The sequence below is a fragment of the Hemiscyllium ocellatum genome, chromosome 7, assembly GCF_020745735.1.
Source record: "Hemiscyllium ocellatum isolate sHemOce1 chromosome 7, sHemOce1.pat.X.cur, whole genome shotgun sequence".
Lineage (NCBI taxonomy): Eukaryota > Metazoa > Chordata > Chondrichthyes > Orectolobiformes > Hemiscylliidae > Hemiscyllium > Hemiscyllium ocellatum.
Window position 1 is genome coordinate 80,700,770 of NC_083407.1, and position 27,438 is coordinate 80,728,207.

The following is a 27,438-nucleotide window of genomic DNA, read 5'->3' on the forward strand; positions in this document are numbered from 1 at the left end:
TTGAGTTGGGGCCTATAAAACCTCCCAAAAGCTCATGAGCACAGTACCCAATTTCCAGACATTTGCCCTGGATCAAATGACTCCAGATTACTGTGCAGTGCCACCCATTATTGAAATGAAGGAAGATATTTCAGGAAGCATATTCTCCTCACAAGTTGTCACTGATATCCCTAAGGAGGTAAGTTGTTCATTAATACTGAATGCCTTTGAGATGACAAATAATAAAGTCAGGATAATAGTTGGGTTTTCTCTAAAGAGGAAAGGGTGTGAAGGAATTGGGCTACTGAGCACAACATGAGTTATCTAATGATTAACACTTGTAAATATATACATACTGCACTACCTCATTCATCGGAACACAGCATATAGTGGTATTCAAGTTCTTTAAAATGAGTCATATTTGACTCATAATATTAACTCTTAATGCTGTGTCTCCACAGGTGCTGCCAGACCTGCTCAGTTTCTTCAGCACTGGGGTATTTTTTTGTTCATCTACAGTGCAGGAGAGGGTTTAATCTTTCTTCCTTGCCAGTATTTTGTCTCAATGTTTTTTGTCCTCCTCCTGCCCTGTCATTTATTCTGAATGTGTCCATGGCTACTAGTTGTTGAAGTTGCCATTATAAGAGTTTCAGAAAGTTAGTCAACCCTGCAGGCAGATGATAGAGGAGCCCCATACATGTTCAGTTGATATTGGTACAAAGAAGGCACGCTACCTGAAGAAGGAGCTGGAGACTGATCTCAAACCCATGATCAAATCCCTACCACTGGCCAAGCTCTATCGATAAGCTGGTCAGCACAGACCAGAAAACACACCTGGGCATCTTTCCATAACAAGTTCAAAGGGCTAGGATTCAGCTGCATAATTCTTTGAAGTTTGCATTACGTGTAGACAGGGTAGTTTAAAAGGCATTTAGCACGCTTCCTTCATTGCTCAGTCCTTTGAGACTAGGAGATGGGAAGTCGTCTTTTCCCCAGGATGTGGGATTTTGAGACTGGGGCACACTTTTAAGGTGAGAGGAGACAGATTGAAAAAAGACGTGAGGGGCAAATCATTTACACAGAGTGGTTCATGTGGTGAATGAACTTCCTGAGGAAGTGATGGATGTGGGTACAATTACAACGTTTGAAAGATACTCGGATAAGCACATGAGTAGGAAAGGTTTGGAGGAGCAAGCAGGTGGGACTAGTTTAGTTTGGGATTATGGTTGACATGGACTGGTTGGACTGAAGTGTCTGTTTCTGTGCTGTATGACTCTGATTGTGGTTGCTGAAATCTGAAACAAGAACAGTGAGTGCTGGAGAAACACAGTGGCTCTGGCAACATCTGTACAGGAAATACAATGTTGATGTTTTATGCCAGTGGCCCTTTGTCAGAATTGAACTGGAAACATAACACTGTTTTTCTCCCTTTAGATGCTGCCAGATCTTTGTACCTGGAATCTTCTTATTAAGTGTGGGTCAACTGTTTGATCGATGAAAGTGCTATGATGGAATTAGTGTCTTCAAATATTAACATGAACCAAATATTTATTTCACTGCCAAAATCAAGAGTGTGTTAAACAAAATTTGCTGTTAGTGTGATTAGTTGGGTGATTACAATGCATTCAGGCATCACACTCCACTTGAACAACCCACATCATGTTGTAAAAGCAAGCTTTGAACATAAATTTCAGCACATTCTCAAAATGTTCACTTCATTTCAGCGTGATCTTCTGCAACAATTGTTGTGCAAAATTACGAAGTGGAATGTGAAATAAATTTAATACCCAAAGGGTGAAACTTCGTCATTTTTTGGCACTAACTAAAACTTCTTGTTATATTCATTTAATTTAAGGGATGGTGTTAAAGTGCTGCTGACAGAACTTCAGATCCCTCCTGAAGAGTTTTCATATGGTAGATCAAAGATATTCATTCGAAATCCCAGAACGGTAGGTAATCCCCTGTTGTAACCTTCCCCGTTATCTCAAGTTTCAGTGGATTTGCATTTAAGCAACAGTTAAGAACATTAATCCAGCATTTAAGTTAAATACAGGGTGGTCGCAATCCTATCAAGTAATTAATTTGAGCGCGTTATTAGTTTGTTTATAGTTTCAGAAGCATTCCTGAAAAAGCAATCAAGTAAAATGTCTGGCTGTGTAATTTGAAATTAACCAGAAGTACTTTGGTTCTAATAACTGATCTAAGTCGTGACTATATATCCAATTAATAAACCAGCATGTAATTGTAAGATAACATGTCACCATTGAGTCTTAGAAATAAGCAACATCAACGAAGGCTACAGGGCATATTAGACATAAACCTTTCAAAAGGGTTAATGACCTTATTTTTCTCATTCTACTCTTTATTTTATTCTCTCTCTTTTTCAAAATGTTAATCCCCTTCTACTTGAAAAGTTCTTCAGTATACAACTTCTGTCTCTGGTAGTGATCATATCCTATCACTCCTCTGTTTACAAAGAAAAAGCTACTAACTTCTCCACTTGGTGCATCCCAATTTGAGCAGAGTGTAATGCCAATACAGTGGGAACTTCTTTGATGTGATCTCTGAGTCAGACAAGTTAAATTCACCTTGACCTTCACATTGGCCCTAACTATTGTGTTACTGCGTTTGTTTCTGCAGCTGTTTGAGCTGGAAGATCTGAGAAAGCGCCGTCTGGAAGATCTGGCCACGCTTATTCAGAAGATCTATCGTGGCTGGAAATGCCGCACAAACTTCCTGTTGATGAAGAAGAGCCAGATCATTATTTCAGCTTGGACTAAGAGGCATTTTGTAAGTGGGTTTCTCTAGAGCTTCCTGCACTGCATCATTTTTTTAAAAAATAAACTGGCCAGGAGCTTCCTTACTGCAGTTCCTGCCATTCTACCTCAACATAGCTGGGTCCATCCATGTCCTTACATGAGGCTTCTAAACCTATTTCAAGCTGTGCATCAGTAGGGTGCAGCAAGAGCAACAGCAATTACAGAGTTCTGAGGCACTTCACCAAACTTGACAAATACAGTTTCACAGAGTTATTAGGATAAATGATGAGGAATGGAGTTCCGGAGTTGACGAGCTGAAAATGTGCTGCCATTGGCGAAACAATTTAAATCAGGATAAGTAAGAATGGGAGGAGTGCAGATCTCTGAGTGCAGTTATCAGGCTGGAGGGGTTTGCAGAGATGAAAAGCAGCTCCATACTCATTGTTTGGATCACGTGGGTAGGGGATCAGCCCTTGGAATATCAATATGACCTCATGGCAAATGGCAGTGTGATTTTCACAACATAGCCATGCTGTTTGACACCATTTACATCGTTAGACCCTTCACCAGATTGCTTTCCTTGCCTTTTAGCTCAAAAATTTTTATTTCTTTGGGCATCTAACATAAAATTAGAAAATGCTCATCATGTCTGACAGCATCTGTGGCGAGCGAATCCTTTCAGACCTTAAGCATTAACTCTGTTTTTCTCCTCACAGGTGCTGCAAACCAATTTTCTGCTTTTGTTTCAGATTTCTAGTATCCAAAATATTTTCCTTTTTTATTAGAGAAAGCTAAACTCAGTTACCACCAAACTGATAGTTATCCCCTTAAGCATGTGATTTAATGCCTGAAAAAGAAACTGGAACCACAGAATAGGTGATGAGGATGAAGTAGAGTCAAATTTAGTGCACAATGAAGAGACATAAAGAAAGATTTGATTAAGAAACAAAAGTATGAAAAAATTTAATTAAGGCACATTTTCAAGTAATTCACTACTGGCCAGAATAGGACTTTTAGGGCTGGAAAGGTGGTCTTGTGTTGCAAGAAAGTAAAAACATAGTACAGCACAGGACAGGCCCTTCGGCCCTCAATGCTGTGCCGACCTTTTATCCTACTTTAAGATCAAACTAACCTACATATGCTTCATTTTACTATCATCCTTGTGCCTATCCAAGAGTTGCTTAAATGTCCCTAATATAGCTGACTCTACTTCATTGCTGGCAATGCATTCCACACACCCACCACTCTCTAAGTAAAGAACCGACTACTGACATGTCCCCTAAACCTTCCTCCAATCACCTTAAAATTATGGCCACTTGTGACAGCCATTCTGTCCTGAGAAAAAGTCTCTGGCTATCCAGTCTATGCTTCTCATCATCTTGAATGATGTGATTAATAAACAAAGAAAAGTATGAAAAAATTTAATTAAGGCACATTTTCAAGTAATTCACTACTGGCCAGAAACTTCCTGAAGAAGGGCTCATGCCCGAAACGTCGATTCTCCTCCTTGGATGCTGCCTGACCTGCTGCGCTTTTCCAGCAACACATTTTCAGCATTGATCTCCAGTCCTCACTTTCTCCTCTCATCATGTTGTACACCTCTATCAAGTTACCTCTCGTCCTCCTTCACTCCAATGGGAAAAGCCTTAGCTCGCTCAACCTTCCTTCATGAAACCTGCCCTCCAGTCCAGGCAGCATCCTGGTAAATCTCCTTTGCACCCTCTCTCAAGTTTCCATATCCTTTCTATAATGACGTGACCAGAACTGAACACAATATTCCAAGTGTGGAAAACCTGCTTATAAAGGCGTACTTCCATTATTAAATACCAGACCAGATTTCCTGCAGCTAGTTATAATTTGTTTAAACAGCACAAATCCAGCAATATCTTCACATTTGCAGTGAGATTGATGACAACCTTCCATTTCTGTGAAGCTGATGGTGGGAGCAATATGAACCATTCAGCAATTCACAATTCATGGTGTCTCAAGTTCTCACGACAGCTTGCTGGCTTATTTACATGCTAATAATGCTGCCCCTATTCAGCATCTATTTCCTAGCATATTCTGAACAATTGCTTCACAGTATACTTCCCAAATCAGGAAAATGCTTCCCAAACATTAATTTTTAGAAAAACAATTAACATATTTCTTATTTATAAATAGCTTGTAATTTATCATTCAGGATTACTTGACGACAATGCTATATATTTTGATCAAAAGGTTTTAATTTAATTTGACTGTGACAAAGAACGTAACCTATCCTTCATTGAACTAATAACTTGGTAATTTAGTCATTAAGTAGGCAAACTTTGCTTTGTAGCTCTATGTCATAAATGATGCTGTTGGATTTTGCTAATGTCCATTGTGAGAGTGAGAAGATTTCACCTGTGATCTCACTATAATGCAGTCATAAACAAATTTATAACATGTAAGTTACAACACACAGCTCATAGAGGAAACCATTCCCTATGGTTTCTAGCAGGACTGAACCTGTCTGCATTCTCTGATCTCATGTGCCCATGGCAAGAATACATATGGGAGATTATTAGAATGCTGTAAACTGAAGGTCATGACAACAGAAGCATATGTTTGTGCATTGGGACTCCCTGAGGAAACTGTGGTTTACAGTCCAGCAATACCTTGCTTTGTAAAAAGTACTGGTTCGTAAAAAGTTAAGTAGTGCTGGTGTGTTCCCCTGTGGAATTATGGATCTTACTTGAATTTGATCTTGAAAGAATTGAGATCAGGCAGCTTTTAGATTACACTAGATAAGCTACCCTTTCAGGAGTTTAGTGCCCACTGGATTTCACACTAGAATTCTGAGAATCCCAGGCTGGCTGTTATTAATCTGTCTTTCTCCTGGGGAGACTGAGTGACCTGTGCCTCTTTGATATTTTCTATTGTCATTGCAGTAGTGAATTGCATTTACTGCTTGGTGTTGCAAATCCAAGAGTTTTGTAAAGAGAAGGTGAAATTTTGATAAGTGTAGTCTAGCATGCCACAAAATGCACATTGCAAGATTAGAGATTGGAACTTTAAATGCATCTCCCTGTCTACCGTACTGACATGTTTCAGTGGTTCGTGGCGTTTTAAGTGATGTATCTCTTCCTGTCTGAACATGTCTCCCACAGTGGTGAGTTTTGTTTTCCATGGGTTGAATTTTTAATGACGTGTATTTATAGCCAGAGTCCCATCATGTTGTTGGATCTTAGAGATGTTCTTCTTTCTATTATTTAATTGTATGTTGCAAATAGCTATGCCAGCACTAATGGAGGTCTTTTAAGGTATGAAGTTCCTGTACTGCTGAATACTCTTAAATCACCATGGGTCAAGTCTCTAATGGTACTCAGTAATTGATGAATGAGAATATCATTAAAGTAACTGACTTGACACCGTTACCCAGTCTGACAGTTAGAATAAAAAGTATAAAACCAGAATATAGCCACTGCTATTTCATTCCTGTGTAAGAGTTTTGAGCCACTTGGAGAGGTGTCAAATATTAGTAATAAAATAGCTTTCATCCCCTAGTCATACCATTTACTTAGCCTGTTAGTGCATTGAACAAATAAGCCACAGAGTCTTAGAGATGTACAGCATGGAATCAGACCCTTAAATTCTGTTCCCCTCCTGTTTGAACTTGTTACGTTTCCATGGCTGGTTCTATTTGTCCCTCACTCTTTCCAAAGTCTTGGCTTTATAGGTGCTACTTTTTTTCCTCATCCAATTATTTATGTCATGAGTGTAGAGAGCATTCATGTCACTGCTGAACCATTTCCAGTCCTCATGTGAAATCCATATTTCTAGTAGTGATCGCAGTTTTTGTATTGAATTTGACTGGACATTTTCCCCCTTCTGTCTCCCTCCCAGAGGCAGAGTGTCTCATTGTAGTTTCAATGCTGCACCTGGGCTGAGGACTGACTGGAATTCAAAGGCAGTGTCATTCTGGGCTGTATGGTTTAGTATCTTGTGAAGCAGCAATTGGTCATCTCTTATTGGACTGATGTTAACATAGATCATTATCTATGCATGGTCAGTCGAGTTTGGGGTCAGTCGAGTTTGGGGAATTGAATTAATCTGTCTCCGGTACATATTGTTTCAAGAAAATGATAACATTTCTCTTCCCTTGATCTCTTCACATAGCAACGGAAGAAATATCTACAACTCAAGAGTGTGACATTAATTATCCAGTCGTATATCAGAGGCTGGAAGGTGAGTTAGTGTGTAGAGAAGAAAATGTACCTTTTCCTTCAAATTTGCATTATATAGTTTTATAACAAAAATAATTTTGAAGTTCAAAAATGAATGTGAATTTAGGAAAGGTAGTTGATCCATTTGATTGCTTGCTCGGATTTGCATCCTGTCAAAGATTCAACCAAAGTGGAGACAGTTTAAAAAGAAAAATCTCCCAAGGCTCAATTAGTTGAGCCACATTTATGCCAATCTGGTGGAATTTTTATTTGTGCTTATCTACATATTGTGAAGAAATCTTAATTTTGGAAAGCAGGCATCATTTTGCTGCTGTTATTTGGATGTGACCATAATCATCATATTTTGCTTGGTGTTGGCCTCAGCATGTTCTTTATATTCAAACTTGAAGAGTTTATGAGATTAGATGGGAGAAAACTGATTGATTGCATTGAAAGGCAGTTCAGTGATCAGAGGACACAGATTTAAGGCGACTTCCCAGGAATTAGAAGGAATTGAGGGTAAAATAACTTTGCCTGTTGTATCATGATCTGGAGCATCCTGCTTGAAAGCAGGTTCAGCAGTAACTTTCCAAAGGAAATTGGATCTATAACTTGAAGGGAGAAGTGCAGACTGAAGGACAGGGGACTGGAACTGATTGAGTGCCTGGGATTTAATGGAGCCCACTGGAGAGGACTAAGTGGGTGATGGGGCCTTCATATTTGCAAGAGAGGTTGTTTTACACATTCCCACTGATGGGAAAGTGTGTCCTATGAGAATGGACTTACACAAGGTGTCCACGTAGTTGGATTGATTATTGAGCCTCTTAAATGTCCTGATCCCTGACCCCAATTCAGGAGTGGCTGAGGGATTCTTCCAAGCTCACTGTGGTCTTCTGTGGCCAGCAGCCCCTTTTAAGTTGGTCTGTGGTCTCCTGGGGATTTCCTCTTCCAGAAGGAGATAGTGCTTGATTAAAAGGACCGCCTGATGAAAGCTGCTTTGAAGACCTCTGTTCCCACCACCCCCAAGGTGGCAGCATTCTCCTACCCCCTCCACCTGACTTGTCTGTCTCCAAGGATCCAGTGATTATCCCTGACGAGGACTTCACTGAATTACAGGCAAGTAGAAGCAATCTGCAGGATTATGAGCAAAAGGTAGGAGATTAGCATTAAGTTAAAATGCTCAGAAAACCAATGCAGACATGATTGGCCAAATAGCTTCATTGTGCATCACTCAGTTCTGTGATTCAGTGAATTAATGGCAGTACCCACCACTGCCAGTTGTGCTACTGTAATGTAAAGTTGGCAGCCTGTGATTGGTTAAGTGCTCTCAGGGGTGGGATTTTTAACCTACTGGGGTCTTAATCTGTGACCGGCCTGACACTTAACGTCTCATGTCTGATATGGGCTTAACATCAGTTGTTCCATCACTGGACTAATCCTGTAACTTAGACCAAATTCAGTTCAATAGAACCAACTGGCAAAAACATAATGGGCCAAATGACCACAACCTATACTATAATGTACAATTTGTATGAATTATATGATGCTGTAAACAGTTTTGTGTAGTGATTGATACCAGAATACATTTTGATACAGGCTTGTTGGGCCATTTAGTACTGACTTTGCACACTTTTCAGTCTCTAGCTGTACAGTTGTGAGGAGCTCAGCACTAGCAAACCGTTATACCCTTTGGTCAATGGGGTATTAACTAGAAACTAGCATCAGCTATAGTTAACCCACTTCTTTCATGTTCTGATAAATTCTTCTTTCTCTTCAATGTGCTAAGTATATTGTCTGAGTATATGCTCCCTATCTTAGTAAAATGAGCTCCTCAATGTTGCTATTTCAAAATATGTTCTAATACATAGAACATAGAACAGTACAGCACAGAACAGGCCCTTCAGCCCACAATGTTGTGCCGACTCATTGATCCTCATGTATGCACCCTCAAATTTCTGTGACCATATGCATGTCCAGCAGTCTCTTAAATGTCCCCAATGGCTTTGCTTCCACAACTGCTGCTGGCAACGCATTCCATGCTCTCTCAACTCTCTGTCTAAAGAACCCACCTCTGACATCCCCTCTATACTTTCCTCCAACTAGCTTAAAACCAGGACCCCTCGTGTTAGCCATTTCTGCCCTGGGAAATAGTCTCTGGCTATTGACTCTATCTATGCCTCTCGTTATCTTGTATACCTCAGTTAGGTCCCCTCTCCTCCTCCTTTTCTGCAATGAAAACAGTCCGAGCTCAGTCAACCTCTCTTCATCCTGGTAAACCTCCTCTGAACCTTCCCCAAAGCATCCACATCTTTCCTATATTAGGGCAACCAGAACTGGACGCAGTATTCCAAGTGCGGTCTAACCAAAGTTTTATGGAACTGCAACAAGATCTCATGACTCTTAACTCAATCCCCCTGTTAATGAAAGCCAAAACACCATATGCTTTCTTAACAACCCTGTCCACTTGGGTGGCCATTTTAAGGGATCTATGTACCTGCACACCAAGATCCCTTTGTTCCTCCACACTGCCAAGAATCTTATCCTTAATCCTGTACTCAGCTTTCAAATTTGACCTTCCAAAATGCGTCACCTCGCATTTATCCAGGTTGAACTCCATAATGTTCAGATATTCTGCATTATTTATAATTGTGACTGTTGATTTGTCTGTATGATGTATGTAACACAATGGCTTTGTGCCATGAATTACTGTCATGTAATCCTGATGCACAAGCATCTGTACCAGTGATACTAAAAGTGAAAGTATACTCCTGTCACTCATTTCACTCAAATTGGCTATTTCCATTAAGACAGTCTTTTTGTATAAATTGTCAAGTAAATGAGACAGACTTCTTTGTTTCTTTTAGGGTGGGCAGAGCACTCAGTTTTCATCGTGAGGAACAAGTTTTGAGTCCAACTTTATCCAAGAGTTTACTTCAATTGAAATATTCTGCAACAGAGGAAACTGAGCTTGCCTTTGAAGTGAAGTATTCAGTTAGAGATGCTTGTAGCTAAACAGACAGATAACATAGACCTGGCTGCAGGCAAGCTGCAAATGCTGCTACTGAGGCTTACTGGGACACCAGATTAGCCTTTGAGAGTGTGGCGCTGGAAAAGCACAGCAGGTCAGGCAGCAACCGAGGAGCAGGTGAATTGAAATCGCTTATGCCCGAAACATCAATTCACCTGCTGTTTGGATGCTGCCTGACCCGCTTTTCCAACGACCCACATCCTACTCTGATCACCCAGCATCTCCAGTCCTCACTTTCTCCCACCAGACTAGCCTTGTAGTAATGATGAGCACCCAAAGGAAGGGGGGAGGGATCTTTTCTAAGGGAAATTATTTTATTTTATTCTTTCATTTTCCTAACCAACCACTTCACAGGCCAGGAAGCTTTTGCGAGAACTGAAACATCAGAAACGTTGCGAGGAGTCAGCTACAACAATTGCTGCTTATTGGCGTGGTTTTCAGGTATGAAGGGTTTTTGATTTAATTGCTGGTTTATATTTGTATTAAAACCAATTTTATTTTCCAAACATTTAACATGGAAGCAACAGTCAATGGTTTCATCTCTTGCTGGAGGAAATTCCCTCTCTACCACACGTTGTTCAATTCTGTTATTTAAAAACAAAATGTTTTCTCTGGCTTTTGCTAATTTCTCTTATACTGCTTCCATTTCTTCCCCTGCTACCATCCTCCCTCGTAATAACTATTCTGCGGGGATAAACGGAAAACACAAACACAGGCCAGAATGGAAGTGAGGCGACTGAAGGAGGCGGCTATGCATAAACATGCTATTGCTGTTATTTGGGCTTACTGGCTTGGATACGAGGTATTTCATAATCCCAATCCTCATCTCAGCAACTGTCATAGTTCCCACTTCTTTCTCCCAAACTCTTTAACAACTAGCACATTCAAAATCCACTATAGAGGCATGTTGAAAGCAGCAGTACTTCTGTTCAGAATAGTTGGATTGTAAATGCATTAATTTGCTGCATGCAAATGAACAGAGCAGCATGTTGCATGTTAACCCGAAAACTGCATATTTTCGAATGAAGTGGAACAACTACTTACTAACTATCAGTGTTATGGCAAGGTATGATGCCTTGTTGATTGTAAGACTGCAATGTTTGATTTGCTTTATGATTCACATAATTATGTACATTACATAGCCAGGTCATACTTTGGTTCACAAAGAATTGCTGAACAGGTTGTGAAAAACACTGAGAAATTATAGTTATTTATTGCAAGTCTACAAACATCATCATGTTGATTTGTCCCAAAGGTCAGTCTTAGTGCTGATGCAAATTGGCATGTCAAAGCGCTCTGCCACAGAGAAAAACCCAGTTGGAGCAAAAGTGTGACTGAGTTCTCCTCCATAACAGTAAAGGAGTGGAAAGTGAGTTAACCTTGACCTGACTGTGAGGTCACAGAGCATTGTGGGTGATAGGTGGATGGGCATTGCAACTTGCCAGAAAAATTGAACCACTTCAGTGTTCTCTTCTATCTCCTCTGCAAAAATTGGAATCGTAAGACAATATTACTGTAAAAATAAACATGAAGAAAATTCTACTGTTTCTCAAAGAAAAAGGCATTACTTGAATGCTCCATTTTTTAAAATGTTGCACTGTATGAAAAACCTGTTCTCACTGTTAATATTAGCATTCAGAGATGGATGCACTCTTCACCATCTGAAACCCTCATTCAAAGCTATTGAGTGAGGTCAGCCAATTTTTTTCTTTAGTTTTTCATGGGATATGGGCATCCCTTGGCAAAGCCAGCAATTGTTGCCCATCCTTTAATGCACTTCATCAAATAGCTTGCTAAGCTGTTTCAGGAGACAGTTAAGAGCCAGCCATGTTGCTGTGGGTCTGAAGTCGCATGTAAGCCAGATGAGGTGAGGATGGTAGATTCCCTTCCTTTAGTGAACATTAGTGAACCAGATGGGTTTAGACCAGACCCATTACTGAGAATCACTTTTACATTCCAGGTTGATTAATTGAGTTTAGATTGCACTAATTGACATCTTGGGGTTTCAACTTGTCTCTTAAACATTAGCCTGGACCTTTCAATTACTAGTCCATTAGCATTCTGCTACAATCCATTTGGAAAAAGTAGTCTTCCTATGCACTATGCACAAGACATTGACTATAATTAAAGTGATTAATGTTCGATAGCTTGAAATATGCTTTCAAATGTTGTGGGGTTAGGTGAAATTGAAGAGTTTCTTGTAAATTAAGAAGGAAAAGTTGAGTAAATAAGGTATCCCTATTTTAAATATACAGTTTTCCATTTTAAAACTCTCCCTTTTTGAATACTACGTCCTCAATGCCCTGCAAATCCCAGAGTGAGAAAGCTTACTCACAGTAGAAAACCTAGACTGGTAAGCGTAAATCTAGAAATTAAGTGTAACAGATATGTTGATGTATCCATGACTCCAGTCAAAATGTTTTGAGAATCTTCAGGAATCCCAGTAAGTATTGTTGGTGATATGTAATGACTGAATTAATGGGAAACAGATTTACTTCTCTGGACATTGATAACCGGGTTGGGGAGGAAGATGTTGAAAAATGTGGTGCTGGAAAAACACAGCAGGCCAGGCAGCATTCGAGGAGCAGAAGAATCAACATTTCGGGCATAAGCCCTTCTTCAGGAATGAGGCTGGTGTGCCAAGCGGGCTGAGATAAAGGGTAGGGGGGAGGGAATTTGGGGGAGGGGCACTGGGAATACAATAGGTGGAAGGAGGTGAGGGTGATAGGCCGGAAAGGGGGGTGGGGGCGGAGAGGTCGGGAAGAAGTTTGCAGGTCAAGAGGGCAGTGCTGAATCTGGGAGTTGGGACTGAGATAAGGTAGGGGGGAGGGGGAAGTGAGGTAGCTGGAGAAATCTACATTCATCCCGTCTGATTGGAGGGTTCCTAGGCAGAAGATGAGGCGCTCTTCCTCCAGGCATTCTGCAGTCCTCAGTTACTCCTGGGGAGGAAGATGTGCAAGTTTTAAATGTTTTATTGCTCTGCGCATTATTAGTCATGAGTAGTGATTGTACCAGCCGGTAACAATTGTTACAGATCTTTAAGGAAAATTTATGGTAAAAGAAATTGCCATTACAAAACCTGCGTACAGATGTTCATTCCTCTTTTCAAGTATTTGTATGATGTCTCTAAGTTAATTAACTGCCTGAATCATCACCATGGCTGATTCACATACATTGCAAAAACATGAATCCCTCTCAGAGTATGATACTGTGTTAGCCATATTGAGCCATTTGAGCAAAATACTAACTATAGTCAAATCTACGATTTTTGTTAAAATATTAAATAGGAGAGAGGGTGATATTCTAATTAGAGAATTATTAAGAGACTCTCAAAATACGGTATGAATTTGTGGACTAAGTTATGTGTTTAATACATTTTGGAGTTTATTGTCACATTTGTTTTTTGATTGGCGTGCCAGTGGATTCAGAAAAATTTACTGTGTGCAGCTGAGATTGTACTCTATTGTACTCTGGAAAAATGAAAGCATTCTGACATTTTACTTCTTGGTGCCTGAGATCACCACAGATTGTTCTTTTGAGTCACTCTGCCCTCCCATCAACACATGGCTTGAATGAAATGTAAAATATAGATAGATTGAAGATGTCATTCATGGCCCATACTTTGATTTTTCACCCTCTTATATTGGTTTATCAACCTTCTATATATCAAAAATGGTGATTAGCTTCAAAATTTCAAGAAGTACTGTAGGTGACAGTGTGAAATAACATGATGTGACTAACTGATTCCAAAGTGGCAACACCCAACATCACAGCCCCTTGCACTAGTCTAGAAGTTCCTAATCTATGTCCTTTTGAGTTGCAGCCTGTATCCTCTAAAATATACTCAATTGGCATCTTGGAGTTGTACAATATGGAAACAGACCCTCCAGTCCAACTCATCCATGCCACATGATATCCTAAATTAATTTAGTCCCATTTGGCCCATATCCGCCTCAATCCTTCCTATTCATATACCATCCAGATGCCTTTTAAATGTTGCAATTGTCCCAGCTTCCACTACATCTTCTGTCAGCTTGTTCCATCACCCTCTGCATGAAGCAGTTGCCTTTTAGGTGCCTTTTAAATACTCCCCCTCTCACTTTAAACCTAGGCTGTCTAGTCTTGGGCTGTCCTACTCTGCGAAAAAGACCTTGGCTATTTACCCTCTCCATGCCCCTCATGATATTATAAACCTCTACGGTCACCCCTCAGCATCTCCAGGGAAAACAGCCCAAGCTTATTCAGCCTTTCCCAATAGCTCAAACCTTCCAATCCTGGCAAGATCCTTGTAAATCTTTTCTACACCCTTTCACGTTTAACAACATTTTTCCTACAGCAGGGAGACCAGAACTGAACACAGTATTCTAAAAGTGGCCTAACCAATGTCCTGTACAGTCACAACATGACCACCCAACTCCTATATTCAATGCACTGACCAATAAAGGCAATGGTACCAAACCATACCTTCAATACCCTGTCTGCCTGCAACTCCACTTTCAAGGAACTGTGAACCTGCACTCCAAGTTCTTTGTTTGGCAACACTCCCCAGGACCCTACCATTAATAGTATAAGTTCTGCCCTGATTTGCCTTACTAAAATGCAGCGCCTCACATTTAGCTAAATTAAATTAAAGTACACAACAAGAAATTATTTCATGATGTGACAGTACAAAATAATAGAAACATAACCTTTAAAATTAGAAAGAGGCTGTGCAGTGGTGATACCAAAAACATTCTTCATATGAAGGATATTCAAAACCCCCTCCGTTTCACAATTCCCCCAGCCACCCCCAAATGTTTGTTGAAATTTGGTCAAATTGTTGTGCAGTGTAGTTAAAGGCTATTGACTTACAGTTTGTTAATGTGTTAAGATAAGCCATGATATAATTTAATGGTGAATTATATTGAGGAGCTGAATGATCTAGTCCTGTTCTCCTGTTCCTAAAGGGCACTTATTGTCACAACTTGTGGAAGTGTAATGAAGTTAACAAAACTGAACCAAAGTGAAAAATGTTAAATAACAAATAAGCTGTCTCATGTGAAGAAGGTGAAGTAATGACTTGAATCAAGAAAGGAAAGTCTTTCAACTGTGACAAACAAAAACTGAAATTGCTGGAAAAGCTTAACATCTGTGGAGAGAAATCAGAGTTAACGTTTCAGGTCCAGTGATCGATCCTTGGAACTCAACTATGAAATTGCAGATTACACAAGCTAGCATATAAAAGCACTAACAATTGGCCCCTCAATTGAGTTACCATTGTTTGAAGTTTGAATCTTTCTCACAGCCCCAATGAGTGGACCTCCTACTTATCCCTGGTCTTGGAGGTTAGCCCATAATGTATCCTCCTGATCAACTCAGTAGAGATTATGACTTAACCTTCTCAGTTCCACAACAAACAGTCCCAGAATTTTTTTACTCTGAGAGGAGGCTTGCTAATAACTGAAGTCTTTCATCCTTTCATTATTCTAGTAAATCACTTTTGCTGCTTTGCCAAGGCCTTGATATCCTCCTTCAATCAATCAATGATCATTCAGAACAAAGCCAATCCTCTTCAGGATATGATTATCCAAACCTGAAACAAGCAGGTCCACAGTTTGTCAGAATACCGATGATCATAGACCAATCAGTCTTGCTCATTAATAAACCTAGGAAAGACTTGTCACTGAGAATTGCAATTAGTGTTACTTCATTCAAGGTCCTCCTGCATGCAAATATTTTAACTAATAGGCTTGTCTCAATAGGAAACTTAACAGTCAACTGTGTACCTGAATAAGTTAAACCTCCATCAGTATGACAGCACATATATAGAGAATTCTAAGTCTCACTTTTGCGAATATTTACAAAAGCGTAGCCATACACAAGGTGTGAAATATATTTTGGGCAAGAAGAGAGCACATTTTATGTCTGGCAACAAGAGTGGAAAATATCCTTGAACTCCATCTGCCCAGTCTGCCTATTCAGGCAAGAGCCCTTCCTCAGGAATCTAGAATTAAGGCAGCCTATTTGATTAGCGCCTCATTTGTCACCTTTAACATACGCTTCCTCAAAGTGTGACAGCAGTGTATGTTATCTACAAGATGCACTGCTACAACTCACCCAGGCTCCTTTAATGGCACCATACAAATACATTCTCTGTGTAGTAAGAGGTCATAAGGGCAGCAAACTTACTGGAGCACCATCAGCCAAGAGTTCCCTTCAAATTTCTCCATTTCTTCATGATCACTGAATCAAGATCCTAGACTTCACTTCAGAATAGCACCTTTCAGTGTAGTCTAACCACCATGGCCTGCTCTAGTTCCAGGCAATTTACCATCACTTTCTCAAGCATTTAGGGATGGGTAATAGATGCTGGTATAGCCAATGATGCCCACACCATGTGAAAAAGAGATGATAAAAGACTCTTCAAAGTTATTTTTCCTCTGATGTCTGCCATTTTAAACATGATAACATCTTATTACGTGTTTTGGATTTCCAGCAGATTACATTGAAATATGTTCATAAACTGTAAGTCTAGTTACTGAGGTGCAATTGATTTATAGAATTAGGTTCCCTTGGTGATTAAGAAATAGTTTCTGCAGAGTGTGATGGATTGTAATGTTGTTGACGTTTGTGATGAAATAAGAGTATTGTGCACCTTCAGTTGAAAGCATATCAGTGGATCTATTGAAAGGACTTTCCAAGCCTGAAGCAGGTGACACTGTTGATGATCTCAAAACAAGACAGAAAAATGCAGCCAGGAAATGTAAATTCAAGCATATGGCTGAAAGACAGCTGGATTAGTTCAGTTGGGGCACCATGATCACTGCAGAACAAAAAGAATTCATTGGAGGGACAAGTTAACAGTAAAGCATCTACTGCCGAGAGCACATGAAAGCCCAAGTAGACAGATGAAGATACTGAATAACCAAATGACTAGCCTTCAGTTAAGTCAGGTGAAAAACAGCAGGGGCATTGCAGTGAAACAGCAATAACAGAATGTGCGCTATACACAGAGATAGACGTGTGAGGGATAAGGATGACCCCATAAGTTCATGGATAGAAGGAAATGTTCCATATGTGAATCAACCTGCAGCGCGCTCGAGAAACACAATCGCTTGGTGTGGGAGGAAAAAAAGATGCAGGAAACAGAAGATGAGAAACAGGGTGAATGCTAAAGTGAAAGAAGTCATACATGACTGACAACACATTAGACATGGGGACCACGCTGCTGCATTAAATGTCTAAATTCGACAGTTCACAGAGAAAATAAATTCACACCACTATTAAGATCAGGAAGAAGGTTGGAAGTAAGCCCATTTTATAACGATTACGCTGAAGCCTGATAATAGGGCATTGAGTAAGATTATCCCATTCGGACAACATCCAGTGATATTCCCTGAAAAATTTGATGGAAAATGATTACCTAAGAAAAATGTTATGGTACTGGTATAGCCAAGAATTGATACTTAGCGGTAAAACTGATCATCCTGCTCTCCTGGGGTTGGGTATTTGTAAAGATCTGTAGCTGATCTCAGTAAACCCTGAGACAAAGAAGGTGACTCTGAGTTTGAATGTAGTATACCCCTTCAAAAATGTGCAGTAATCAGAAGTAATGAATGTTTAGTACAAATGTGCCCATAGAGTTTTGATGAGGTGGCTGGATACAGGGGCAAGGAGAGAAATCGCAGCTTTTGGTGCTGCACGTGGCCTGAGCGATCAGCCCCTGACCCAAGGGCAGTGGTCCCACCCCTGACCCAAGTACAGCTCTGTCCCCTCCACCCCCACCTTGATTGCCCAAGATTCTACTGTTGGGCCCTGAGTGAAATCTTTGAAGAAATTGACTATCACGTCAGTCTCTATCCAGTGATGAAACTAATGATTCAAACTCCACATAAAGAACCAGTAAAAAGAGAGTCGCAGAGATGGCAAAAAGACATAAAAAGGATCACCTGAGTTACAACCTACAACTTTACCCACTGGACCACGTCCACAGGAAATGTTCATTAAAGCAACAGTGATGCTGGACAATACTCTTGAGACTTCAGTTACTGTTGCACTTTGAAATACAATGTCAATTCCCTTCTGCTGAGAGAAGGGAAATTGCTAGGAATTTGCCTGGATCCCCTAAATCTTAGCAAATCAAGGAGAAACTCTGACCTGATTGAAATACTGAAAGAGATAACAGTACCAGCTAGAGCAAAATGTTCCAACAAGTTTGATGCCAAGAATGGTTCCTGAAACTTGATAACATTCCAGTGCCTAACTCTTGGCCTTCAACTGAGCCAAGAAGTGATCCATCAGAAAGTAGCTGAGATGCACTTAGGGCACAAAGGAGCAGGTGGCATAGCTGCTGATATGAGCATCTAGATTTAAGGTAGGAAAAAAATCATGACCACCATCAAAACCATTGCAGCAAACCAGGAAAGCAGGGATCAAGCTACGTACAGACAAGGGCATTGTAAAGGTGGCAGACTACTATCTGTTTGGAATAGATTATACACCCGATAGAGTTGAGCTACGTCCTCAGCAAATTACAACCATCTCTGAAATAGAAGCTGCAAAGAGAGGGAAAAAAATTGAGAAATTTCCTTGGCTTGATCCAGGACATGAGTTCTTTCATACATGACAATCCTAAAAAAAAAAGCTGATGAAAGATTATGTTGAGAACCAGTGGTCAGAATCACATGAGTTGAATTTTGACTAGTTTAAAAGATCATGTACAAGGAGACAAGTCTCCTTGTCTCCTTATTACACTAGAACAGAAAGAAAACTGTCACTCTGCAAATTGATCCGATATTAAAATATTGGGAGGTTTTGGAAGTTATGCATGGATGTGAGAAATTCTGAATATCTGTTTGAGAGAAATTCCAGTGATGAGTACACACTGGACCACGTCCACAGGAAATGGTCATTAAAGCAACAGTGATGCTGCACATTACTCTTGAGACTTCAGTTACTGTTGCACTTTGAAATACAAGTCAGGAAGTGAAATGCGCTATTTTAACACAGGAGAAATAGATGATAAAAGTTCTAGCTATAGAGATAATCAGCTGGTGAACATATCACCAAAACAGAGGTAAATTAGAAATGAAATCCGTGAACATGAAGAACTGCTGATGTCCTCTCAGACAGTGTACTCCGAATGGCCCGAGAAGGTACACCAATCAATATGGCAGCATTGGTCTGTCCGAGAATGTCTCAGTGGAAAGTGGTGTCCCACTAGCTAGATCCAAAATAAGCTTACACTAAACAATGAGGAGAGAACTTCTCCAGAAAGCACATGAAAGTCACATGGGAGTAGAAAAATGTAAACTCAGTGCCAGATCAACTGGTTATTTTGAGGCATCTACGTTAACACTGAAAGAAAAGTATCCATATGTTAATGTACACCAGAACTAACACCCAGCAGAAAGAGAGAATGTTGTTCCCACCCAAACCATGACATACTTAGAAAGCTGATATGTATATACAGAAATCAAAAAATGGCATCCCATAGACACAGACGGCCATTCAAAAGGTTGTTTATTTGAAGGAGGATAAGTTTGAGAACTATGACAACAACATCAGCAGTACAAGTTCTGTCTGTTGAGCAAGAGATTCCTGAACGAAGAATATTTGACAATGGAACCCAACTAGCCACCTGAGAGTTTGTTTGTTGAACAATTTGGATTCGATATTATCAACACATCGCCAAATTACCAAGGGGACAGGTTTTAGAGAGAGAGAGATCCATCTAGAAGGTTTAGTGAACCCTTAAGCTTTTGAGAGACAAAAGAAATTCTAAACCTTGCTTTATTGGCTCAAATTGAACCATACTTTTGAAGCTAATATGAAATCAACTGCAGAGCTTTAAAATAGTGGAAAGTATAGGGCGATATTGCCAAACATGATGCTGTCTCTGAGTGGCTGAGAAGTAAGACAACAACTCACTAATGAGCAAACAGAAGTAGGTCAACAGTTCAAGCATGCTAAATTCAAGCCTAAACTAAAGGTCAAACTGCCCATGTACAGGGTTTAACAATGACCTGGAATTCAGCAAGAGTGTTGGTGAAGCTGAGACTCCAAGGTCATTCATCATTGAATTTGAAGCCAGTGAGTAAATGAGAAGGTACAGAGTTCATATTCAAACTCCAACTGAGCTGAGACAACAAAAAAGATGAGAAGTGTCAATTCAAGACTCATCATCAGCAACATTATGAACAAGTAATGAACCATCAACAACATTACTAACAAATGACACAACATTGATAAACACCAGACAAGACTCCCACAACATTTGAAGCAACATACAATCTCACTTGTGCCATTTGTCAACTCCCAAAGAGGAATGAACGTCAAATCTACAAGCAGCCAACTACCTTTGAGATATTGTGAATAATTTTTTAGATAAGAAATCAAACTTGAAAGAATGCTTAAATTGTTCTGTTTATTTATAAAAGTTTTGGTTAGTCAACTCTAGAAAGAAATATGATTAGAATGTTTAGAATTAGATGATTAGAACAGTTGTATTGATCATTTCCTTTAAGGAAAAGAGGATGTCAAATTGTTACTTATAAGCTGCTAGGAACTAGTTGTTATGGTCATGTTCATCCAAGGTAAACTATTAGTTCACCAGCCACATGGAGAACTGTATAAAGTACACTTGATGAAACTCCAGCATTTGGAGTCTAAAGCGTAATTATTTCTAACCAAAGAACAGTGATTACTGCACAACAAGACACTGTAAAAATTTAGGTGACATACTGTAGGTTTCCTGAAATGTCTTAATAGTTTGTTTGCTGTTTAGAAAGATGTGATATAATTTAAAAACGTATCTGATTGTGTGGACTGCTTTCCCAATTTTGATACGCATTCTTTCAATGCCTTTGGGGAATTTGCTTCTCTGTTTACCTGTGTCTCTGTCTCATGTCAACCGATCTGTCTCTTCACTCATTATGTGCGACCTTTTAGGCGCGGAGAGAATTGAAACGCCTGAAGGAAGAAGCCAGGCGTAAACATGCGGTTGCTGTCATTTGGGCTTACTGGCTTGGACTAAAGGTACTTTCCTGCTCCACCTTCCTCTACAATTCCCCCAAATGGAAACTACATTAACTACTAACTCTGCTGCATAACTATACTAAACTTTATACCACTTCCACTGAATATCCATTAACAAAAGAAATTAATAAATAAAAATATTGAGATTGTTTTGTCCGCACTTTTGATTGAAACCAGTTTTATTTGGGAGACTTTTGCTGCATTTAATAGGAGTTCACCAGTGATTTATACATGTCGCTAATAGAGATCAGAAATTTAACAATCATTAATAAAACTAAACAGTCTTCATGTGCTTATTGTCTAGGAAATATGAGAGAATGGTGGTGTATAGATATGTTATGATATTGGCTCAAGGTGTTTTTGTGCTCAAAATAAAGAGCACTGCCACTTTGTTTTTGGTAACTTTTGGAATACTAGGACTAGAAGTAATAGTCTTTGTAAGTATTTACAACACAATTGCCAGTGCTAGATTTGTAAGGCTCTGTGGCAAGCTTTTAAACATTGGATGAGAATTAAAGCGATGTGTATGTGTTTAAGCTTTCCTTGTAAGGTTTATTTTTAAAATCAGTTGAATTAGTGCATAATATGACCCAGAGACGACTTTAGATGCTGGCTAAGCTGATTTGGTGTGAGCTGCCTTGTTTCCTTGCTATCCAGTAAAACCAAAGGGCAAGCCAGGGCATTTGGAAGTAACATGAGCCACTCAAACAAGAAAGTTAAAATCCAATGAGTCGAATCATACTTGATTATGTCCTCATTGTTCCGGTTGTGTGACCAATCACACCAGAGTGTGAGAGTCACAGCTCCGATCCAAGTCACTTTGCTTTGTTTTTCAGTGTGTTGAAGAATTGTTGAGTGATCCTTCAGTGAGACATTGGGTGGGCATTGTGGGGAGCACTTAGATCCATCATTGGGAAGAGGAACAATTCACAGGAAGGTTAGACACCAGATTGATTGTATTGTTTTTTTTATATAACTCTTCAGAATTTGAGCTTCACTTATTGAAAGCATCCATAAAAGTAATGGTTGAGGGTATTGTGGATGTAGTCTCGATCTACAGTATATGCAGTTTTGTGTATAAAAACAGGTGATAAATCATAAATTGCTTGTTTACAGTGAACTGATAAAGTTTCACAATCACACAATCCACTGGAATATTAAGGAACAAGCTTCTAAAAGGGAATTAACTTGTTGAAAAGTAACATAATTTTAAAAATATGAATAAAGCTGAGGGACTAAAAGTCTTATAACATTTAATTGTGAAATGAGCACAGGACAAGGTTTGGTTTACATTTGTATTTACTTGCACCAAGTCTTGTTTGAAGCTTGCATGGCTGGGCAAATGTTGAAGGCTTCCTGGCCAACCCTAAGCGGAGTCTACCGTTAACAGCCCTCAAAAAGTTGATAGCGAAGGAGGAGTCAACCCCACCAGGCCCCAACCAATAAAAGACCTGAACAGATGTCTGCATATTCCTGAAAATCCCTTGGAACCTATTAGGCGTTCCTCCCATCTAACACGAGTTTCTCAGAGGCCCTTTTCACAAGAAAGCATGAGAAAGACCCTGCCACACTTGGTAATCTCTTTGACTTCTAATTCAACAATCGAGGGACTGATTTCCTGTCATCCAATGTACCTAAGCTGTTAGTTCACGTTTTAAGGAGACACTTATGTTTGAAGAACTTCAGTGGGAAAAGCAAAATACTTTAGACACAAAAATTTGATTTTAAAACAAATGCTGAGGAAAACAAACTCATGTTGTGCAGGGTTTGTATAGAGAAACAGAGTTAACACTTTCTATGATCTCTATCTCTGATTTTATGGATGATTCTCAAATGATTCTGATTTTAAACAAGAGGTTGCTTAAAAACTCTTAAATTGATGTCACCAAGGACACAATAACAATCCCTTCAACAGCTTTGAGAAAAGTTGTTTGATTGGGAACTCATTATTTATGAAATGGTTCTGAAATCTAGTAACACTAACCTACCGTTGATTCGTAATCCATTGCTAACATTTCCATTCGCAGATTCTGTGCATGCTTTTGTTCATCAAAGGTTTTGTTTACTGGTTTTATTGATTTGATTTACATTTTTTGTGTTTTCATTGTATTCCTTGTTAAATCAATTTAAAGTTGAGGTTCCTAAATATTATGATATCGGAATGTCAATTCTTAACTGTTTCTGGCAACTGTAGATTCTATATAGAAACTGTTTTCCATAGCAGCACTATGATGTCAATTATCAACAAAGCTTTTGACAAATCCTGTGTTAAACACCTATCTGCTCTTGCTGTTTTTCCTCAGGTTCGCAGGGAATATAGAAAATTCTTCCGTGCAAATGCAGGCAAGAAGATCTATGAATTTACCATTCAAAGAATTGTAAGTTGATTGAAATTCATTTCTCTAGTAGTTATGCACTTTCGAATTAATTTTAAATCTTTCTTCCAGTATGTGATAAATATGTCATCACATGCAATAATCTATATCTTGTATCGACAATGAATAACTGGAGCAAAATATTCTGGATGCTTTTTTTTACATTACATGTGTTTACATTACTTAGTGTGGAAACAGGCCCTTTGGCCCAACAAGTCCACACCGACCCTCCGAAGAGCAACCCAACCAGATCCATTCCCCTACATTTACCCCCTTCAGCTAATACTACTGGCAATTTAGCATGGCCAGTTCACCTAGCCTGCACATCTTTGGACTGTAGGAGGAAACCGGAGCACCTGGAGGAAACCCACGCAGACATGGGGAGAATGTGCAAACTCCACACAGACTAAAGCTAATCTAACAATTAAATTAGAAAGTACAATTGGATTAAGCAATATTAACAATACAGTCTTAACAGATAATCAGACACTATCTCAGGGGTACCTGCAGGCATAAATGTACCACAACAAGTTGTACTTGGTGTATTTAAAACACAATTCCAGGTGTGAAAATGACTATTTTTGAAACCAGACAGGTATTGGTCATCTATAAATACCTTTTGTGCCTGTCTGACTGGTTTGATGCAACCTCTTGACCTCAAGGAGAGAGTTGTATGATTGAATTCCAAACAGTTACTCAGATTAAAATGTAAACTGAGACTTCTATATTGTCACTGACAAACAGGCACACAATGCTGCAGAGACTCAGCATGTCTGGCAGCACTTCTGAGGAGAAAGCAGAGTTAATGTTTTGGGTCCAGTGAGTGTTCTTCACTACTGAGTGTAGCTAGGAAAAGGTTGCTGTGTATATGCAGAAGATGGGGTGAAGGGGAAAGAGCGAGGAGTAAATGATAGGTAGAAATGAAGCTTAGAGAGACAGAATAGCAGTTGGACAGACAAAGGAGCGAGTAATGGTCAGCCTGGGGAATGAATAACTGCTAATGGGGACCATTAATAGCTGACAAAAAGGGTTAGTCGTGGTAGCAGCCCAAGTGATGACAAGACCTGGCATGTGGGGGTAAGAACGCTACTGTTATAGGACAAGCCAAACAGAGAACAGCCAGGGAATTCCTAGAGGCATGGCACTTATCCACAGATTCAATCAACAAACACATCGACCTGCACCCAATATACCAGCCACTGCAGCGGACAGCTGGAACTGACAACCGGAAGCGGCAGAGACAAACCACTATAAATGCCGGAGGAAACAATGCTGAAGCGCTTCACAGGAGGCTCCCAAGCACTGAGGATGTCACCTTGACAGGGGACGAAATGTCTGTAATACAAATTCACAGCTCGGCGAACAGAATCACAACAACGAGCACCCGAGTTACAAATCTTCTCCCAAACTCTAAGCATGGAAGAAGCTGAACAGACCCTAAAATTATTGAACTCAATATTAAGTCCTGAAGACTGCGAGGTCCTCAAGCAGAAAATGAGATTCTGTTCCTCCAGCTTAGGCTGAGTGTTGGTGAAGCACTACAGCAAGCCCAAGATGGATGTTGGCCGTGGAAAATGGTGATGTGTTATGAGAGGAGACAAAGGGGAAAGTAACGGAAATGCTGAAGGATAACGCGCAAACATTTTGGGATGAAACAGAAATTTCTTCACCCAGAAAGTGCCAAACCTCTGGAATTCGCCACCACAGAAAGTAGTTGGGGCCAAAACAATGTGTTTTCAAGAAGGTGGTTGACATAAGCTTTAAATAAAAATCAAAAGCTCTTGCAGCTAAAGGGATCAAGGGATGTGGAGGGAGGGAGGGAGGGTGGGTGGTATTAGGTACTGAGCTCAATGACCAACCATGACCATACTGAAAAGTGCAGAAGACCTGTGGGGTCAAATGGATTGCTCAGTCTTCTATGTTTCTATGAGAAAGTGAGGACTGCAGATGTTGGAAATTAGAGTCGAGAGTGTGGTGCTGGAAAAGCGGAACAGGTCAGGCAGTATCCGAGGAACAGGAGAGTCAGCATTTCGGGCAAAAGCCCTTCATCACGTCGACTCTCCTGCTCCTCAGATGCTGCCTGACCTGCTGTGCTTTTCCAGCACCACACTCTCGACTTCTATATTTCTATGTTAATTGCTCTTCAGATCACAATGTTGTGGAAGATTGAGTTACCCGATTTCATCTGGATGTTTGTGTAATGTAATGTGTTGTGTCATGAAACTGAAGCATATTTCCTTTGCAGCCTATCAAATATATCTACCATTTCTAATTCCAGTGCTGTTGTGTGGGGCAAAGCATTGTGGAACTGGTAACAAACCTGATGTTTCTAACTCTCCCTGGACTTGAAGTATATCCACCATTCACGCTGGGTATTGCTTCGATATATACTACATTGACATTTGACAGATATCACCTAAATATGGATAACCTGCAACTTTTCCCAATAAAACAGCATTTTTCTCCTCGTCCCCACTTTTTAAACCTTCAACACCCAAACCACAGAGCCAACCCTGTCAGCACAATGTGAAAGACGTAATGCCTTTCATTCTACCAATTTATCCTAAATTAAAGACAGTCAGCCAAAACACAACCATCTCGTTGACCTCCTGTTTTGACATAGCATGATTTGTAATGCACTGCTTTATTTTGACTCAGATGCAAAAGTATTTCTTAGAAATGAAGAAGAAGCTGCCATCAATGTCCCCAACAGAGAAGACCTGGCCTCCACGACCATATTTCTTCTTGGATGATACTCACACCGAGCTGAAGAGGATCTTCCACCTGTGGAGGGTAAAATACAAAAGATTTTGTCAGATATTAAAAACTAAATGTATGTTTATTGCTCAACATTTTCTCCACACACACATTAATTGCTATTCCTAGCTTACAATATGGTGAATTCCTCATCTCAACTGTTTTTCTCAAATGAATTCTCAAAATAGACAGTTCTCTCAAGTGGTAGGTCAAACTCCCACTTCATCAGCTCGGGGATGGTAGATGAGACACCATATAAACCTTGAACAGCCCTTAATTAGGGAACAGGAGAACTTAGGATAGTAGTTTGCTGGACTCCTGATGGCTTGTCTGTGACTTCTGTTGGTAAATTTGTGCATATCGATGTTTGAGAGCAGGTTGAGCATTGTCTTTGCTCTTTTTTTAAACTCTTTGGGAGAGTTATTCCCAGAACCTTGGAGACAGGTTTTTCAGAGGGTGAGATGTGAAAGGAAGAACATTGATGGAAGCTTGTGTCTGGCCAATTTACTGATGAGCTCCTGCTCCTGACAGCTTTCCCAAAGGCAGGATGGGTCTAATGTTGGCAATCCATTGGCAGGAAGCCAATTTGGGTAGTCCAGGGGTTAATTTTCATCTTTTCTTTCCCCAGCATCAGATAATTTTGTCTGTGGCATATAGGATCCCAGTGTCTTGCATCCCAACAACTCTCAGCTGGTCAGACCAATGTACGATTTCAATGATATTTAGTGCTGGCCACATAAAATGGCAAAGTTGAAACATTCCCATCTCAAAGGCTTGCCATAGCTTGATAATCTCTTGGAGACTGATGTCTCCTTTGTGCTGGGGCTGGTACAGAGTCAGCTGCTCTGCTGATAATGACGACTCTCCACATCGTTGCTGACACTCCTGCTTCCACATGGGCAATATTCCCGCTGCTGACTCTGACTACTGCAAACCATTGCTGTGCCTACCTCCAATCTACAGTATCTGTTTGTTGCTCTGTTCTCAAAAATAAGTCCTTAATTGGCCAGCTCAATTATGGCTGTTTAGGAAATCCTTCTGCTGCTGGGTTTGGGCCTCAAATCCATAGATGATGTGAAAAGGATCAAAGTCCAGGTTCAGCTCTTTGTTTTGAATGATCATCTGAACAATATCCCTCGAGCTGGCACTGGGTGCTTTTGCTTATCCCTTGATCTGGCACTGGATGCTTTTGCCTATCCTTCCAGAACGTTTCAAGTATTGATTTTTGTGTAAGAGGTTTTGCAAAAAAGTCATCAGAAATAATGGTAAAACTGTCAGGCATTTCAAACAGACGGCATTGACTTGGTCACGTTTGAGTAGTCGAAAGAACATTGAAA

At 40.0% G+C, this 27,438-nt stretch overlaps 1 protein-coding gene across 4 annotated transcripts in view; it reads left to right on the plus strand.

Moving 5' to 3' along the window:
- myo1b (myosin IB) overlaps nucleotides 1–27,438 on the plus strand; it is a 267,061-nt gene that overhangs the window by 217,516 nt on the left and 22,107 nt on the right. For 2 of the 4 annotated variants that reach the window (XM_060827386.1, XM_060827385.1), the window contains exons 19-24: nucleotides 1,835–1,928; nucleotides 2,620–2,769; nucleotides 6,879–6,947; nucleotides 10,308–10,394; nucleotides 23,273–23,347; nucleotides 26,003–26,137. In XM_060827386.1, the coding sequence (XP_060683369.1) occupies nucleotides 1,835–1,928; nucleotides 2,620–2,769; nucleotides 6,879–6,947; nucleotides 10,308–10,394; nucleotides 23,273–23,347; nucleotides 26,003–26,137 (610 nt within the window). Of the gene's footprint in view, nucleotides 1–1,834; nucleotides 1,929–2,619; nucleotides 2,770–6,878; nucleotides 6,948–10,307; nucleotides 10,395–10,668; nucleotides 10,756–20,882; nucleotides 20,970–23,272; nucleotides 23,348–26,002; nucleotides 26,138–27,438 lie in introns of all 4 variants that reach the window. The other 2 variants (XM_060827383.1, XM_060827384.1) reach the window with 2 other exon arrangements.